The sequence below is a fragment of the Saimiri boliviensis genome, chromosome 13, assembly GCF_048565385.1.
Source record: "Saimiri boliviensis isolate mSaiBol1 chromosome 13, mSaiBol1.pri, whole genome shotgun sequence".
NCBI classification, from domain to species: domain Eukaryota; kingdom Metazoa; phylum Chordata; class Mammalia; order Primates; family Cebidae; genus Saimiri; species Saimiri boliviensis.
This window is the reverse complement of record NC_133461.1, coordinates 32667052-32685816: the sequence shown is the minus strand read 5'-3', so window position 1 is coordinate 32685816 and position 18765 is coordinate 32667052. Positions and strand designations below refer to the sequence as shown.

The 18765-nt window shown below is 40.2% G+C and overlaps 1 protein-coding gene across 2 annotated transcripts in view; it reads right to left on the bottom strand.

Annotated features, from left to right (window-relative positions):
* The window catches only part of EPG5 (ectopic P-granules 5 autophagy tethering factor), a 122111-nt gene that overhangs the window by 23376 nt on the left and 79970 nt on the right, over positions 1-18765 (bottom strand). The window contains exons 28-35 of one of the 2 annotated variants that reach the window (XM_003924695.4): positions 17472-17614; positions 15477-15633; positions 12211-12405; positions 10297-10510; positions 7789-7937; positions 6823-7024; positions 6195-6267; positions 3652-3758 (exon numbers count right to left, since the gene is read on the bottom strand). In XM_003924695.4, the coding sequence (XP_003924744.2) occupies positions 3652-3758; positions 6195-6267; positions 6823-7024; positions 7789-7937; positions 10297-10510; positions 12211-12405; positions 15477-15633; positions 17472-17614 (1240 nt within the window). The remainder of the gene's footprint in view (positions 1-3651; positions 3759-6194; positions 6268-6822; positions 7025-7788; positions 7938-10296; positions 10511-12210; positions 12406-15476; positions 15634-17471; positions 17615-18765) is intronic. The other variant, XM_074383525.1, reaches the window with a different exon arrangement.

The following is an 18765-nucleotide window of genomic DNA, read 5'->3' as shown; positions in this document are numbered from 1 at the left end:
GGCATGGTGGCGCGTGCCTGCAGTCCCAGCTACTCAGGAGGCTGAGGCAGGAGAATTGCCTGAACCCAGGAGGCGGAGGTTGCGGTGAGCCGAGATCGCGCCATTGCACTCCAGCCTGGGTAACAAGAGCGAAACTCCATCTCAAAAAAAAAAAAAGCGTGGAAATGTTCCAAATGACTAAAACTTAATTAACCCTTGGTGCAATGAAACTAGCCTAATAACTGTCACTCATGTAAGTCATTCTAAAATAAATCTCATGCTTTTCTGAGACCTGGATTATTACTCAGTATTATCTTCACAAGTATCAATTCCATTCATGTCTTCAAGGTCTAATGACTAGATACGAAACGTTTAGCTAAAACAAGTGGTTTCAGAATTTCCGGTTCTATGCAAATGGAATGCAGTCAAATAAGAGAGAGCCACGCACAATAGGAATAGAAACCTGATAGCATCCCTCCACACAAATCTTTTAAAAAATGGCCAACAAGGCTGGGCGTGGTGGCTCACACCTGTAACCCCGGCACTTGGGGAGGCCGAGGCAGGCAGATTACCTGACGTCAGGAGTTTAAGAACAACCTAGTCAACATGGTGAAACTCCATCTCTACCAAAAATACAAAAATTAGCCAGGGGTGGTAATGGGCGCTTGTAATCCCAGCTACTCGGAAGGCTGAGTTGGGAGAATCGCTTGAACCAGGGAGGGAGACGTTGCAGTGACCGAGATCATGCCACTGCACTCCAGCCTGGGCGACAGAGTGAGATTCCTCCAAAAAAGAAAAGCCAAATGAGCATCAACACATTGTCCTAGACAACTCTCATTTTTAACATATTTGTGCCATCAATTCCACAACCCAGCATGAAAGAGGAAAGCACATTTTTAACAACCTTCAAGACAGAGGTTAACGATAGCATTTGTTTAAATATAGATAAAAGACAGTTTTGTTTAGATAAAGTTGGATAAGTATGTAGAAGATATCCAGAAGGATGTCTTAGGATAAGACTGAGCTAACAGTTCCAGCCAAGACACAAATTCTGTGACGTCAGGTAAATCCTTTTCACTTTTCAGGCCCTCACTTTTCTTAACAATAGGAGGAGCTAGTGGATCAGATAATCTCACTAAAAAGGTATAATACTTTTTCAACCTACCTTGCAAAGCTCTCCTGTTTCCTTTCTTTGAACCCAGCTACCAAGTCTTGATGTTGTCTGTGTACCCTCCTGTCCCTCTTGTCACTATCTTATTTTATTTATACACACAGGCAAAGGAGCCTTGGGATGCTTTCCCCTATACTAAGAAATTAAATATATAGCCTTTATGACTATAATTCAGTGCTCAAATCTTTTTCTCAGTAATCAATCTATTCTGAATGGTAAAAAGCAGCTAGAAGTCTGCCTTTCAAAAAAAAAAAGTGAGTATTACTAGGATTTAATGTGTTATTGAACCACTGTTTATCAAACAGGCACTGAGAATACGGCATTATCCCAGTTTTGTAGGGAACAAAAAGCAGCAAAGAGTAACATTTCTGTTATTCTATTAAGAGTTTACACCTCTTCAAGAAACATCAGATATGCAAAAAATAAATCAGAAATACAAATAAGATGCAGCCAAACAAAATGAAATGAGCTATCCAGCCATGAAAAGGCATAAAGAGACCTCAATGCATATTACTAAGTGAAAGAAGTTAATCTGAAAATGCGACGTTCCAACCACAGGACATTCTAGAAAGGTAACACTATGGAGATAGTAAAAGGATTAGGGGTTGAGGGGAGGGAGAGATAAACAGGCAGAGTCCAGAGAATTTTAGGGCAGTAAAACTGCTCTGTATGATACTAGAAAGGTGGGCACATGTTATCTATCATTTGTCAAAATCCACTGAAGTATCACCAAGAGGGAACTCTAGTGTAAACAATGGGCTTTAGGTGATAACAGTGCCTTAATGTAGGTTCATCAATTACAACAAATCTATCACCCTGGTGTGGAATGTCCCAAGTGGGGAAGGCTTGATCATATGTGGGGGCAGAGGTTATATAGGAATTCTTGTATTTAATTTTGCTGTAAATCTAAAACTGCTCTAAAAAATAAAATCTGTTAAAAAAATAAAATCTATTATGGGAAAAAAAATACTGGATGACACATGGTTAACTCTACGTATTAGTCCCTTTTTATACTGCTGATAAAGACATACCCGAAACTGGGTAATTTACAAAGAAAAAGGGATGTAACAGACTCACAGTTCCACATGGCTGGGGAGGCCTCACAATCATGGTAGAAGGCAAAAGGCACATCTTACATGGCAGCAGGCAAGAGAGAAAATGAGAGCCAGCCAAGTGACAGGGGGAACCCCTTATCAAATCACCAGATCTTGTGAGACTCATTCACCACCATGATAACAGTATGAGGGAAACCACCCCCATGATTCAATCATCTCCCACCAGCTCCCTCCCACAACACATGGGAATCACAGGAACTACAATTCAAGATGATGTTTAGGTGGGGACACAGCCAAACCACATCACTCTATAACTAAAGACCACACAAACACATGGCAGCCACAGAGGCACTAGGTGCATTCAGTGGAAGAAAACAGCACAGGCCAGAAGCAAAGAGGAAGCCAGAATGTTAAACAGATGCTGAAACCAGCCAACCTGGGAATATTTGCCTCCTGAGTTTTAACAGCACAAGAGGACAGAACACAAGGTTTTCTAAGGAATATATTCTTATATTTTCCTCCAGACTGGAAGAAAAGAGGAAACTTCTCTGCTTTATTCTAGACTATGCGTCAGGGGAGATCAAAAAGTTTACTCTGAGAATTAAGGCCAGCCTGCAAGTGAGTCTGGGGTTTAACTTCATGTAACTTGTGTGAAAAACCCTAAGCCAAGAAGTTAAATAGTTCCAGTTGACAACAAATGTGGATCCTCTCTGGAGGCCTTACATACCCTCAGCCTAGGTCTTATAGGATTCCCAACAGTCTCTCCAAATATGGGCTCACAATACAAGATTACAAAACACACAAGAAGACAAGCCTCCAAGAACAAGAGTCCAAAGGAAAATTAAATAGCAGCATAAGGCAATCCCCAACAGGAATTTTCAATAATGAAATTATTATATATACATCATAAAGTAAGCATGTTTACACATTTTAAGAAAATAAAAAATAGAATTTTAAATAAAAGAAAGATAAGATACTACCAAAAAGGATCAGGGTAGATTTGAAAAACAAACAAATAGATCTAGAAATGGAAAAAAATAATCACTGAAATGAAAAAGTCACTTCATAATATTTTAAGCAGATAAGACACAGCTGGAGACAGAGACTGAAGAACTGGAAGAAAGATCTCTAGAAATTACCCAGAACACAGCAAAAAAGACAGAAAATACAAAAACGAGGTTAAGAGGCAGGGAGGACAGGAAGAAACTCAACATGCAGGACAGGCGATATTGGAAGAGAGAAAGGCTGCACATTTTCCGTAACTGAGAAATTTCGAGCAACCTCACAAACACACTTAACACTAAATAATTTTATCAGTGACCTTTCTTCAGTCACAGATAACTGCCTATTAACTAAAAATTAAATAGCGAAAAGTAGAAGGAAAAGACTGATGGAATGACTGACAGAAAAATGAAACTAAGTAGAGACAGCCTGACATCTTCTTACCTTTAAAACTTTCATGCAGTGAGTCAACACTGTCAGTGAACAGCTGCACAATGCTTGAGGCCACCACAGTATCACTCTCTAGCCAGGGGTAATGGCGCTGTTGGCTGCTTTAAAAAAAAGAAACACACACTTAGGAATGCAACTGTGATTAAATTACTGTAAGTCCCAGGGTCTAGGGCTGGCCTAAGTCCTGGAAACCTGTCCATTATGTAGGCCTAACACACATTTAGAACACTTCAAAGGCTGTAAATACCTGCAGGCAAATTGTTGCTTGTAACACCAACCGTATCATTTTATTTCCTCTCCTTCCTATCCTTTATTCCAAGGCAATTAGATTTCAAAAATGTGCAATCTAAATTATCCTTAAATTAGCATCTTTTTACATCGAATTTAGACCCTTGGACATCTTGGTTACATTTCAAATGCCTTAGAAAAGCACCCTAAGGCAGCTTCAACAGTTTTCCCTACTCAAAGCATTCAAAAAAAAAAAAAAAATCAAATTCATGTAACAAAGAGATGGCCAAAAATGAACAGATAGAAAATGATCACTGAAATTCTTTTTTTGAGAGAGAGAGAGAGAGAGAGAGAGAGAGACTGACTTTCTCTGTCACCGAGGTTGGAGTGCAGTGATGTGATCTCGGATCACTGCAACCTTCACATCCGGGATTCAAGCAACTCTTCTGCATCAGCCTCCTGAGTAGCTGGGATTACAGGCGTCAACCACCACAACCAGCTAATTTTTGTATTTTTAGTAGAAACGGTTTCACCATGTTGGCCAGGCTTGTCTTGAACTCCTGACCTCAAGTGATCGGCCTGCCTTGGCCTCCCAAAATATTGGGATTACAGGCGTGAGCCACCATGCCTGGCCCAAAGAAATTCCTTACATGAAAATTTTAATTGGCCGGGCACGGTGGCTCATGCCTGTAATCCCAGCACTTTGGGAGGCAGAATTGAGCAAACTGCTTGAAGTCAGGAGCTTGAGATCAGCCTGGCCAACACAGCAGACCACTGTCTCTACTAAAAATACAAAAATTAGCTGGGCGTGGTGGTCAGCACCTGTAATCCCAGCTACTCCGGAGGCTGATGGAGAAGAGCTGCTTGAACCCCAGAGGTGAAGGTAGGTGTGGTGGCGCACACCTGTAATCTCAGCTACTCAGGAGACTAAGGTAGGAGAATTGCTTGAACCTGGGAGGCAGAGGTTGTAGTGAGCCAAGATCACATCACTGCACTCAAGCCTGGGCAACAGAGTGAGACTCTGTCTCAAAAAGAAAAATTTTTTTAAATTTTCTGACTCTGGTCTAGAAAACTCTATATCCAAATAAGTTCCATTAATTCTTACTGGAAATAAACAAGCTAGCATTATGGTAAACAGTCTATATATACGGAGTCACTATGAAATCCTGAAGCTTCCAGTTATTCAGATAGCCCTCTAGCAAATGCAAAGATCCAGAACCTTTTACACTTTCCCTAAGTGGCTCCTAAAAGCAGCATGGGTTAATGTAAAGAATCTAGAAATGGAAGTCTAAGACCTCAGGTCTAGTCCCAGCTTCAGCACTAAGCAACCAGCTATGAGACTTGAGGATGACATTCACGTTCTCTGAGTCTCAGAATCAAATTCATGTTTTTGAAAATACTTCCTATAATGTGATGTTTACCACTGTCATAATTTTTATAAAACCCTGACAAGTTCAACTAGCTTTTGCTTGTATACTTTTAGGGAATAAAAGACTCAGAAGGCAACTCACTGAATTTGGACAGCTCTGTACCTGTAAGTATTTCAAATGCTTGTGAAATAATGCTTTAATTGCAGAGTTCCATATTTAAAGGTAATTCCCACCCAATAATTTTATAGCCATCTTAGTTCCAAAACATAACTGATGTAGCAGAGAAAAATCAGTCTCACAAAATTCTTTTTTTTTTTTTTTGAGATGGAGTTTCGCTCTGGTTACCCAGGCTGGAGTGCAATGGCGCGATCTCGGCTCACCGCAACCTCTGCCTCCTGGGTTCAAGCAATTCTCCTACCTTAGTCTCCCTAGTAGCCGGGACTACAGGTGTGCGCCACCATGCCCAGCTAATTTTTTGTATTTTTAGTAGAGATGGGGTTTCACCATGTTGACCAGGATGGTCTTGATCTCTTGACCTCGTGATCCACCCGCCTCGGCCTCCCAAAGTGCTGGGATTACAGGCGTGAGCCACCACGCCCGGCCTCTCACAAAATTCTAAGAGAACCCTCAGGAGAATAGCATCTATTTTTCTGAAATTAAACATTAAAATTTATTCAACTTCTTTATTGTGAAAAATTAGAAATGAGTGTCCGGTTTTGTTCCAAAATTAGTATCAAGATAATATTTCTGATCACCCACACTAGCAGTTTCATAAATAGAATATGTCTTACATTTTGAAAAGAAGCCTTTTCTAAATTTAAATATGGCCTGGCCTTACACTAAAAATTTAATCTGTGAACTCATCACTCCTACCAAATACCGTTAGGATTGTAAGTCTATAAATGCCAAAGGAATTTGAATATCTGAAAAACCATTTACCTTTCATTGTCCTCTAAAACCAGGATCCATGGCTTAAAGAGCTGAACGATCACTGAATGTAGGGATTTCAGCACTAAAAATTTTCAGAGACAAAAAACCAAGCTCATCATTTGTCAATATCACTGATCACATTACATATAAAAAGCTACCTCTTATTATCTCTAGACTCATAAATCTATGTTAATATACAAACAACACACTTAGTGTTAACTATGTTTACGTTTTCATTTGCTACATTGGAATTTCTCTGAATTGAAGAATTTGTATTACAACACAATATCACGGATAATTTTATAACATACTTTAAAAAAAGATTAAATGTATAAATATTTAGAACCTTTCCTTAGTAAGACAAATGACAGAAAGGGATGGAAATTGAAACTATCTCTTTATACTCCACCCTGCAAAGGAGGAGCAGAGACAAGCTGTAGAAAGCACCCTGCATTCACTATGTAACGAATATATCCATCCATATATCGTGACACATATATGACACATACATGGGCTCATGCCTGTTGTATATATTTTCTCTCCTTGACACTCATCATAAATCTATTGGTGTGTCTATTTAAATCTTCTTTAATGAAAAGTCCAAACACCTAACTTCACATTGCACTAAAAGTATTACCTGTTTTCCTGCTCACAGTTGGGTCTTGGGCCAAACCGGCCATTTCCAAGTCAATCAGCCTTTTCACAAGATAGCCCAAGAATGTCTTCACATCAGCCATATAAGGACTCCATTTTGAGAATAAACCAAAGCTTTTAAAGTCCAACTTGGATAACCGAAGCTTATAAAAAAAGTCTGAAAGCCACTGTATCGTCTCCATTACCTAGAAGAGACAACTAGTCAAAAAATGTTTGCTAAATGTCTACTTTTAGCAAAGTACTATGACACACTGTGATGGGGGTTGTATATAGTCGGTCTTTGACTTTATAAAAGAGTTGCAAAGATGTAAAGCATATGAGAAATAAATCAATGAGTTTTTTCTGTTTTTTTATTTTTTTGAGGTAGAGTCTGTCATGCAGGCTGGAGTGCAGTGGCATGATCTTGGCTCACTGCAACCTCAACCTCCTAGGTTCAAGGGAGTCTCCTGCCTCAGCCTCCTGAGTGTGCACCACCATGCCCAGCTCACTTTCATATTCTTTAGTAGAGACAGGGTTTCACCATGTTGCCCAGGCTGGTGGTCTCAAACCCCTGGCCTCAAGTGATCTGCCCACCTCGGCCTCCCAAAGTTCCGGAATTACAGATGTTAGCCACCTCGTCCAGCCATCAATGGGTTTCAAACCTTTTCTAAAGCAGTGGAACCATTATTTCAAATAAATTCTCAAGCAATCCCCTATCAGACGGAACGGATAAAACAGAGAGCTCCATGGGACACTACATCATAGAAACCTGACCAGTGGTCTCAGGGTGGAGTCCAATGGACTCGGGTGGGTTGGACAAAGGGGACATGAGGGAAGCAAAGGACTTCACAAAGAAAAACACATGGCTCCTAAAGATAATGCACAAAAGTTTTCCAACTATTTAAAAAATAAATAGCAAGAGAAATTAAAAAGAAATGTACAAACACGTCAGAGACCGAAAGCTACACACCTGCTTGTCTGAGAGCAGAGCATCGGTAGAGCTGGGAAGCACGGTGCCCTCGGCAGACGCTGCCCCCTGCTGGCAACTGGGGGCGCAGCAGCCCAGGGCTCGCAGAGTGGCTTTCCAGCACTCGGGGCTCAGCAGCTGCTCCGCGGAGCCTGCCAGCAGGGACAGAAAGAGCAAGTCAGCGGCTTTCCCAAATGAAGCGTTTTAACTTGTATCAAAGAACACGAGTACCTTACAAAGGAATAAAAATTAAGCAAAAATCCAAAACAAACTCACGGGGATACCTGGGGTGAGGAGGCCCAAGTCAAGAGAACCTATGAGAACTGATCGCTTGCACATTTGGTTTTCCTCGCCCCTGGTGACCCTGCTGGGAGTGAGCGCTGCTGAAGCTGGTAGAGCTACACTCACAGGGGTGGGGGGACCCGACCCTCCGACCCTGACTGGGGATGGCGGCAGTGCTGATGTCCCCTGGCTGGGGGACCACAGCTATCTATGAGTGTGACAGAAACAACAGTGAGAGGACAACAGAGACTACGTGCGGAAGGCGACTCAGAGCCTGGGCTGTCCGGGAGGAAACCCCTACCGGCCCCCAAATTCCCTGAAACCAAGACCCAGAGGCAGCATGGAAAAGCTGGGCAAGTCCAGCAACCTGTTATCTAACCTAGTCCCAACTCTGCTACTTAATAACCTCCCATCCCACCGGACAGGAATAATATCTCCTAAAGTACTTTCCACCCAGAGCAAACATGAGAATCAAATAAAATCACAGAGGTCCACAGGAGCAGGTCTGAAAGGAAAGATGGTGAGGCCGGTACAGTATGTCCAGTGTGAGGTACTTGGGGACAGTGACCAGTCTGTGTCCAATGGCCACCGGGGTCTGGACCTTAGAACAGCACCCCAAAATTAAGCTATCACTGTGGAAATCACACATGCCTAGAAGACGGCAGTGACATCAGGGAAAATGATGGGCTCACCCAGGGGGAATGAATGCAGTGGAAGAGCAAAGGGTGTTCCCAGGGCGACATTAACATGGTAGCCAGGGAGGAGAAAGAAACCAGGAGACAGCAGCAAGTCATGACATCTGAGAGGTGTCACGTTGTTGTTCTTAGGTCTGAATTTCTTTTCTTGGTAAGAATAAATTTCCTGCTAAATTCAAGTCAATGCTGGTCTAACATAAACGGTGTACAATCTCTTTCAAAGATTTCAGGGAAAAATCCACAACACACACTGTACCAAACTTTAAAAGTTTAGAGCAAAAATTAGCTAGGCACATATTCACTGAAATTTGTACAGATGTATTTCCCTACCACCATTCTCCACCCACCCTGCTAGTTGCCTCTGGAGAAAACAATTAAAGCTTGAAGTGCTTTGAAAATGAGAGACTGCACATTTCAGGGTCCTTGGGGTAACCCAATACACTGGATCACTAACTTATCCATTAGACAATTCCTATTATGTAACACAAAAATTTGGTATAAAGCAAAATTTCATTTTCTATTACATCTATAAACCATATAAAGTTTGCATGAAAAAAGTAAATACTATCTCATTTATCAAACTTTAATAAAATTACTGCCTAGTGAAACTCCACAATTAAAAAAGCCTACCCTATTTATTTCTCCTCTAAACTCTAAAACTCCTATAGAAAATTGTAAGAAGGAGGGAAGAGAAACAGTAGGAATGTGGACATTTTAATGCTGCTCTTTTCCTCGGTAAATATAAAGTCTATCATTATATATGGATAAAATTAACTTGCAAAAAAACAAGAGTAAAAAAATTAGAAAGAAAAAAATCCCAAAATATTTGGAACGACAGAGAAACAAATCATCGTATTAAACATATTATAAGGCACAACCTCCCTCCCTTGCAAGATCTGTCGTCTGCAGAGTAAGCCGGTCCTTTCCCACTCCACTTCAAGGTAGCTGAAAAGTCAAGGCAAAGAAGTCGGTGCATGATTGTGGACTCTACCAAATTCTAGGAGCTGCCTTGCCCAATTAGAGCCCACTCACATTTAGGACAACAATTGACCATATTTACAGTAATAACTCTTTGGGCATTGTTCATCAAGCCCTTTAGGTGACAGCTAGTGATTCTAAACTCCTATACTGGTATTACTTCCATTTTTTTTTCGGAGACAGAGTTTCGCTCTTGTTGCCCAGGCTGGAGTGCAATGGCGTGATCTCAGCTCATCCTAACTTCTGCCTCCTAGGTTCAAGCTATTCTTCTGCCATAGCCTCCTGGGTAGCTGGGATTACAGGTGCACACCACCACAACTGGCTAATTTTGCATTTTTAGTAGAGACAGGGTTTCTCCATGTTGGTCAGGCTGGTCTTGAACTCCCGACCTTAGGTGGCCCACCTCGGCCTCTCAAAGTACTGGGATTATAGGCGCGAGCCACCATGCCCATCCCAGTATTACTTTCACATCTTTGAATGACATCCATAAAATGAAAAACGTGATATTAAATATTCACTAAGGTCTAGTTAGTTACAATTATTTAAAGACACTTACTTTGCATCAGCAACCTGAGAATGTCACTGTACTGGTCAGGAAACTGGTAGAGAAGAAGATAAGTCCAGTGCTTACAGAAAAGATTAAATGGCATCAAAATATCCTCATCTGGTTCAAGGCCCCAGGCAGTAAGTGCCAAGTGAATGGACTCCAGAAGCCTGGTACGATCAGACAGAGGAGGTTTAGTGGCACTTAACCATTGTTTAAGATCGAACTAAAAAGAAAAAGAAACAAGAAGCACTTTTATTTACACTAGAAAAATAGTTTAGGAGGAGAGAGGTCTGTGTAAATTCAGTTTAAAGGCCAAAAAATTACCTAGCATTTTATAAAAATTCAAACTAAAATGTATAAACAAGTACATAAAAGAGTCAACCGGAGGAAGCTAATTACAAAATAAATAAATAGAGAAGTACATAAAAGAATATAGGAAGTTCACTAATTGGTGCCATTATGCATCTATTTCTATATTACCATCTAGAATCTCAGAGGCAGAGTTTTGTTAGCTCTGTGTGCTTTTCTTACAATTTAAAAATCATACTGACCATTCATTATTGGCTTGTCATTTTATACTGTTCCTCAAAGACTCATATTATTTCTGTCTTATAATAAGTTTCTTCTCCAAGACCTGGATCAGAACTCTGTAGCTCTCCTTCACTGGTCACAGTGCCACAAACAAGCAGCCACTTTATGGAACTGTCTCAATTTAACAGCCATGTTTCTGGGACTGCATCAGTTATCCATCTCAGTTAATAAAATTCAGACTGTTGATATTCTCTTCCAAAATCCTAAACTATAACACATGTTCTCCTCCATTACAGACTGAGATCAATCTCCAGGTCCTAAAATTGCCAAGGGTTTTCGTGTTTTGTTGTTGTTTCGCAGCAGGTCTCACTCCATCACCCCAGCTGGAGTACGGTGGTGCAATCATAGCTCACTGCAGCCTCAACCTCCAGGGCTTAAGCAATTCTCCCACATCAGCCTCGCAAGTAGCTGGGAGTATCACTAACCCGGCTATTTTATTTTTTTATTTTTTTATTTTTTTGGAGAGACAGGGTCTCTAGTTGGCCAGGCTGGTCTCAAACACCTACACTCAAGCAATCTTCATGCCTTGTCCTCCCAAAGTGCTGGGATTACACACATGAGCCACCACACCTGGCCAAAACTGCCAAGGTTTTGTTGATTTATAGATGTAAGAGAACTGTAAGTGAAGGCAAAGTAGCTAAGACTCTGAAATTCTCAACTGATTAAGTAAACTCACTACCTTACCAGAGTTAATATTCTATTCAGAATGAGATAAAAGGCAATTTGCTTAGATCCAGCTTATTCTAAATATGAGAAAGACTAACAAATTAAAACTTTTATCAAACACTGTTTAGGCATAAATTCAGGATAAATTTAAAGGAAGGATGTACTAAACTACTATTACGAACATTTTCAAAACTGTATTAAGTTTTTAAAGAGGGGCAGGAATTGGGTCCTTTTTATACTAAGTGGAATACGACTACCTAGATCAGCTGTGGCATTAGATTCTGATAGGGGCATGAACCTTACTGAGACCTTTGCATGTGAAGAATCTAGGGTGCATGCTCCATCTAATATCTGATGATCTGAGGTGGAACCATCCCAAAACCATCCCGCCTACTCCAGTCCATGGAAAAGCTGTATTCCATAAAACTGGTCCCTGGTGGCAAAAAGGTTGAAGACTACTGCTCTGCAACACAACCAATGCCCCACCCGCCCCAAGAAGCGGCTGTGGGGTCAGACTGCTTGAAGCTCATGCAAAATGTGAAAAAGGCCTCTCAGCCTCTGCTGTACCTGGAAACAAAACTTCAGAGGGCCTTTCATTTCTGTGGAGTAGGAAGAACAATCATTGCTACATTTCAACAATACGATGAGGATGGAATCACATCTTACCTTGGTTAGCAGCATGAAAATCATATCACTATTATCCTCACTTAGGAACTTCACCACTTTCTCATACAGCTGTATGAACTCTGCGGGCGCAGCATTGGGAGTGAAGAAAGGAGACAGCAGGGAGCACAGCCTGCTGTTCTTCAGAATGGTCGCAAGTACTTTTTTGCACTCTGATTTAGTGCCACTGATAAACACCTTGGAAAAATCAAAAGGAAAAATGTCACCAGATTCTTCCCTCTCTAACTTTATTTAAGCAAGCACATTTTTAAGGGGCACCAAATACAGTGAATAGGATTTTTTTTCTAAATGAAAGTGTGAAACCATCAAAAGAGCTAAAATCAATATAGATAAGCCTATTGCTTCCAATGTAGGTAATATTAGAAATTCTGGATAATCCATTAATCTGATTTGGACAAACCATATATAGAAAATCCTGAGTTGGACCAGGTGCAGTGGCTCATGCCTGTCTGTAATCCCAGCACTTTGGGAGGCCAAGGCAGGCGGATCACCTGAGATCAGGAGGTGGAGACCAGCCTGACCAACATGGTGAAACCCCATCTCTACTAAAAATACAAAAATTAGCCTGGCGCGGTAGCAGGCACCTGTAATCCCAGCTACTAGTGAGGCTGAGGGAGGAGAATCGCTTGAACCCGGGAGGCGGAAGTTTCAGTGAGCTGACATCATGGCATTGCACTCTAGCCTGGGCGACAGAGCGAGATGTCGTCTCAATTTTTAAAAAAAAGAAAAAAGAAAAGAAAATGCTGAGTTAACTGTACTACAAGATTTTTAAGAGATTAAAATATTGAGGTAACTGGAATCCGCAAACATGCAATGTGCTCACCGAGCTTACTAAAGTACTCAACGTAGTGCTGCATTACGTCAGGAAAACAAAACTTCCAGGTTACAGATCTTATTGAGACGCATATTTAACACCTTTCAAAAACTAACTTTCACAGTAATATGTGACCAAAATAACATCATCTTGTTTTAACTTGGTTCTAATATTAAAAAGTACCAGAATATAAGCAAAAATTGAAACAATTTCATTGACAGGAAGGCTTTCACATGGCTGACCAAAAACAGAAATAATAAAAGAACAAGACTGATAAGCTTGAATACATTAAAATTTTAACTTCTATAAGGCAAAAAGTGTCATAAAGTTAAAGAAAAAAATGACAAACTAGAAAAATGTATTTATAACACATTCCAGATGCCAGGCTAATAGTGTGAGGAGCTCTTTCAAAGCAATCAGAAAACAAGAAACCCTCAGAGAAAGTGTACCAAGGATGACAATCAGCAATTCACAAACATATATAAATGGCCAATAAACACACGAAAAGGCATATAACTTAACAAGCACTTAAAGAAGTACAAATTAAAATAATAATGAAATACCAGTCCCTTATCAGATTAGCAAAACTTAAAAAGAATGAGAATTCCTAATGTTGGTTATGCTATGAAGAATAACAAACCCAAACACTGCTATGATAGCATAAATAGGTGCAAACTTCCCAGGGAAGGCAGTGTGACAATACATATCAAGTATGATGTAAAACGTCAAATATATAATGTATATCAAATTCCTCTGACACAGCAATCATACCTCTAAGAAATTATCTTAAAGAAAATAGCCCAGAAGTTCACAAAAACATACAAGAACATTTACCTCAGCCTTATTGTAACAAAACAATCTACCTAAATATTGGTCTGTCAAGCACTAGCTCAACACACTGTACTAAATCTGTCTCATGGAGCACTACACAGACATTCAATGTCATGATATAGGTCTGTATTTATTAACACGAAATCGTATCTAAGAGATGTGTTTAAATGAAAAGGAGGTTACAAAATAGCATGTGCCCATTTTTAAGTGCCTCTCTATATCTCTATATATGTAGAAATGAAATCTCATGTTTACATATAAATACACACAAATAGACACACATACACAAGACAAAGTATAATGAAATGTTAGCTTGTAAGCAGTATCTCTACGTAGTTAGGATTATAAGAAATTTTTCTTCTTCATACTTTCTACACTGTCTGCATTGCTTATAATAAGCACACATTAATTTTTTTTTTTTTTTTTTTTTTGAGACACAGTTTCACTCTTGTTGCCCAGGCTGGAGTGCAATGGCACAATCTTGGTTCACTGCAACCTCCACCTCCTGGGTTCAAGCGATTCTCCTGCCTCGGCCTCCTAAGTAGCTGGGATTACAGGCATGTGCCACCACACCTGGCTAATACTGTGTTTTCAGTAGAGATGGAGTTTCTCCTCGTCGGTCAGGCTGGTGTCAAAACCCCAACCTCAGGTAATACAACTGCCTCAGCCTCCCAAAGTGCTGGGATTACAGGCGTGAGCCACTATGTCTGGCTAGCACACATTAATTGTATGATCAGGATAAAAAACTTCCTATATAAAAAAAAATCAATTATAATACCTGTTCAGCATCACTTTCTTAAAGCATCCAATAAATAAGTACTCATCCAGTAAATAAGTTGAATTTGGGTGAGAGTACATGGTTAGTGTTTACATATTTACATACTTAAAGCATCCAATAAATAAGTACTCATCCAATAAATAAGTTGAATTTGGATGAGAGTACATGGTTAGTGTTTACATATTTTAAACAAGAGGTTTTCCTTTCTTTTATGACACATTTCATAAATTGGCATGATTAGCCCATCTTGACCTTGTTAAATATCCATCTATGCAACTGTAAGCCAAATAAATACATAAACAAACAAATAAATGCTGACCAACAGTAGCAACCAGGACACAGCAGTGGGGACGCGGGGCGAGCACTGAGTGTTGTCAGAAGCCCTGGGATTCCAGTCTCAGCTCCACACTCACCAGCTGAATTCTTGACGTCAGTCACTTAATCTTCTAGAACCTAGTTTTCTCATCTTTAAGATGGGAATCTCAATCACACAGATTCCCCGTGAGGATGAAATAAACAAACTGGAAAGTATTTTTACAAGCAATAAGGAGCTTTACTGTTAAGAACACCAAGCATATATGACAAATTCTGACGTCTCCACAGACTTTCAAAGACGAATAATTTAATCTCCCTTATAAGAGAAGCAAAATTCTATACCAAAAATTCTAATCATATCTTGAGAAGCCTACAACTCCAAGGGGCTTCTGACTTGGGTAAGACTCTGAACCTGTAATGTAAATCTGAAGTCAATGCTGACTATCTCTGATGAAGACACCTCGGGGACTCATTTTATCTGATCAAGGCAAAAGGTACAAATAACCTTACCTGTCCCAAGATCTCAATGCAAGAAGTAAAGAACTGCCTTGTGGGGGGATGACGCTGCGTCTCATCGCTGACGTAATCCACAATGGTAAAGAAAAGGCTAATGCCAACTTTCTGAATCCCAGGTGTAGGCTGCAACTTGTAGGCATTCACTAAGGCCCTGTGGGAAAATGTGGGTAAGACTACCGTTCACAGTGAAAAATTCCATACTCACAAGACCTTCTTTGATACCCTATGTTTCTCAGGAAATATTCCTAAGAGTCCTCAGAGCTCCCATGAAAATGTCACCTTAGAAATATTTCATGGACTAAATACGTATCTTCAAACTTCACTGACAACTGATTTTTCTTTTTTTTTTTTTTTTTTTTTTTGAGACAGAGTCTCGAAATGCAGTGGCATGATCTCGGCTCACTGCCACCTCTGCCTGCCAGGTTTAAGTGATTCTCCTGCCTCAGCCTCCGGAGTAGTTGGGATTACAGGTACATGTCACCATGCCTAGTTAATTTTTTATTATTTTATTTTATTTTACTTGTTTATTTATTTTGACAGAGTCTCACTCTGTTGACCGGGCTGCAGTGCAATGGCACGATCTCAGTTCACTGCAACCTCCACTTCCCAGGTTCAAGCAATTCTACCACCTCAGCCTCCCAAGGAGCTGGGATTACAGGCGCCCGCCATCACGCCTGGCTAATTTTTTTGTAGAGACAGTGTTTCAACATGTTGGCCAGTCTAGTCTTGAACTCCCGACCTCAAGGAAGCCTGCCTGGGCTTCCCAAAGTGCTGGGATTACAGGCATGAGCCACTGCACCCAGCCAATTTTGTATTTTTAGTAGAGACAGGGTTTCACCATGTTGGCCAGGCTTTTGTTGAACTCCTGACCTCAAGTGATCTGCCCACCTCGACCTCCCAAAGTGTTGGGATTACAGGCATGAGCCACTGTGCCTGGCCGATTTTCAATATTTAGTAATGACTTCATATTCTCCTAAGGAAAAAAAAATCAGCTATAAGAACTAATTAACATTCTCTTCCTTATTAAAAATGTTCACACTTTGCATGTAATTCATGTTATTTAACTTTTTGTATTCTTCATATAATTTTTTAAAACGCAAACCCTGATTTCTCTACATTTTAAAATCCAAAACACTGACTAAAGTTGAAATAAAGATTTCTGTATAGAATAAGATCCTAGAATAAAGATATCCCTTCCATTTCTCATACCTTTTTGTGTCTATTTCCCAGTAAAACATCAACCTCTTGTTTGCCTGGTCTCCTCCTCTTTCCCAGGCTCCCCAGCCCAACACACAAAAGGACTCAAGGCTCCCCTCCATACACCATCCTACTCTACTGAGGGGATCAGCTGCTGGAACTAAAGGTGGAGTCAGTCACCTTAAAGTAAAGGCAGAGTCAACCCCCACCTCCCAGGTCATGTCATGGTGGCTTTGGAAAGAAAAGAGGACAGTGAGAGTAAACCACAATGAAATCCAAAAGAAAACCACCATGTTCAAATCCAAGTTCACAACCACACTTGAGGTCCCTCATTCCCCTAAGTAACTGTGCTATGAACTTTGTTCAGTAATCTGAGTTGACAATAATAAGTCCCTGGGTAAATGTGACTTTGCTATAAAACATAAGCCCTAATTCTCTCCACAACTGAATTTCGATGCACTACATCATCTCATAATTCAGGGGTCAGCAAACTTTTTCTATATAGGGCCAGATAGTTAATACGTTCTGCTTTACATCTCTGTTGGAACCAATCAACTCTACTATTACAGCATTAAAAACCATAGAAATTATAAATAAATGGAGACGGCTGTGTTCCAATAAAACTTTATTTATAAAAATAAGTAGCAGGCCAGATTTGACCCAAAGGCCATAGTTTGCTGATCTCTGTACTAAATTAATCTGTGGGTGCTGCAGTGTGATAATGGTGTAGCAGCATGTATGATTACTATTAATAACAACAAAACATCAAATTATAATGTCAAAAAAACTTACGTGATCAGGTTTTCTGCATGTACAGCGGCTTCCACAATATTAAGTGATGGTGGTTTAGCAGCTTCTGCTTGCAACTGCTTCACTTCTTTCCGTAAAACATGAAGCTGTTGGGTTACTGCTTCATTCTTATGCATGCCTTCAAACTAACAAAATTAAAGTTACCAAAAGACATTTCCCCTCATGTTTCTAGAACAGATATTTTATTACAAATACACTAGGCATATGACAAAGAATACTATCACAACTAATATTATAATTTAATTTAAAACTTTCAGTTGAACTTCGAGGTGATAGAAAAACTTCAAAAGGCCAAGGCAGGTGGATCACTTGAGCTCAGGAGTTCAAGACCACGCAGGGCAACATGGTGAAACTGCATCTCTACTTGAAGAAAAAAAGAAACTCCGGTTTTCTGTGAAGAATCAAACTTAAATAGAATTATTGTCTTATAAAAATACTAAAATGTATATCTCTTTATATGACTGCCTTACAAACTGATAAGATCTTGAATTAATTTATCAATAGTTCAAAGTCTTTTGTAGGATACTATTTCACTTATGTTTCAAGTCCTCAAATCCTCATCAAAAACAGATCCCATGTCTTCCACCAGAGAGGCTTTTCTTTTTTTTTTTTTTTTTTCCTGAGACAGAGTCTCGCTGTATCACCCAGGCTGGAGTGCAGTGGTGTGATCTAGGCTCACTGCAACTTCTGCCTCCCAGGTTCAAGTGATTCTCCTGCCTTAGCCCCACAAGTAGCTGGGACTACAGGCATGCACCATCACGCCTGGCCAATTTTTGTATTTTTAGTAGAGATGGGGTTTCACCATATTGGCCAGGCTGGTCTCGAACTCCTGACCTCGTGATCCACCTGCCACAGCCTCCCAAAGTGCTGGGATTACAGGTGTGAGCCACTGTGCCTGGCTGAGGCTTTTCTTGCAGCACAGAAAGCCCCTCCTCTGCTGATCATGCCTCCCTAGCCATAGCCCTTCTGTGTGTTTTCAATCCAACACACACACAATTCAACTTCGAAACACTCAGGCTGCAGACACGTGTGCCCAGCATGAAAAAAAGATGACACAAATGCTGCTCATAAATGCAGTTTTGAAAGGAAGAAAATATATACAATCATAACACAACAAAATAAGATAAAATATGGGGAAATGCCTAAACCAACTGCATGCCAAGGAAAGAGCAATTGGCTAATTCCTAAATTCACCAATTTATGTTCCTAAAAACTGATCTTTGATAAAAAATTTTATTGGTTTTCAGTAAAGTGTGAAAAATAAGAAGAATTTATT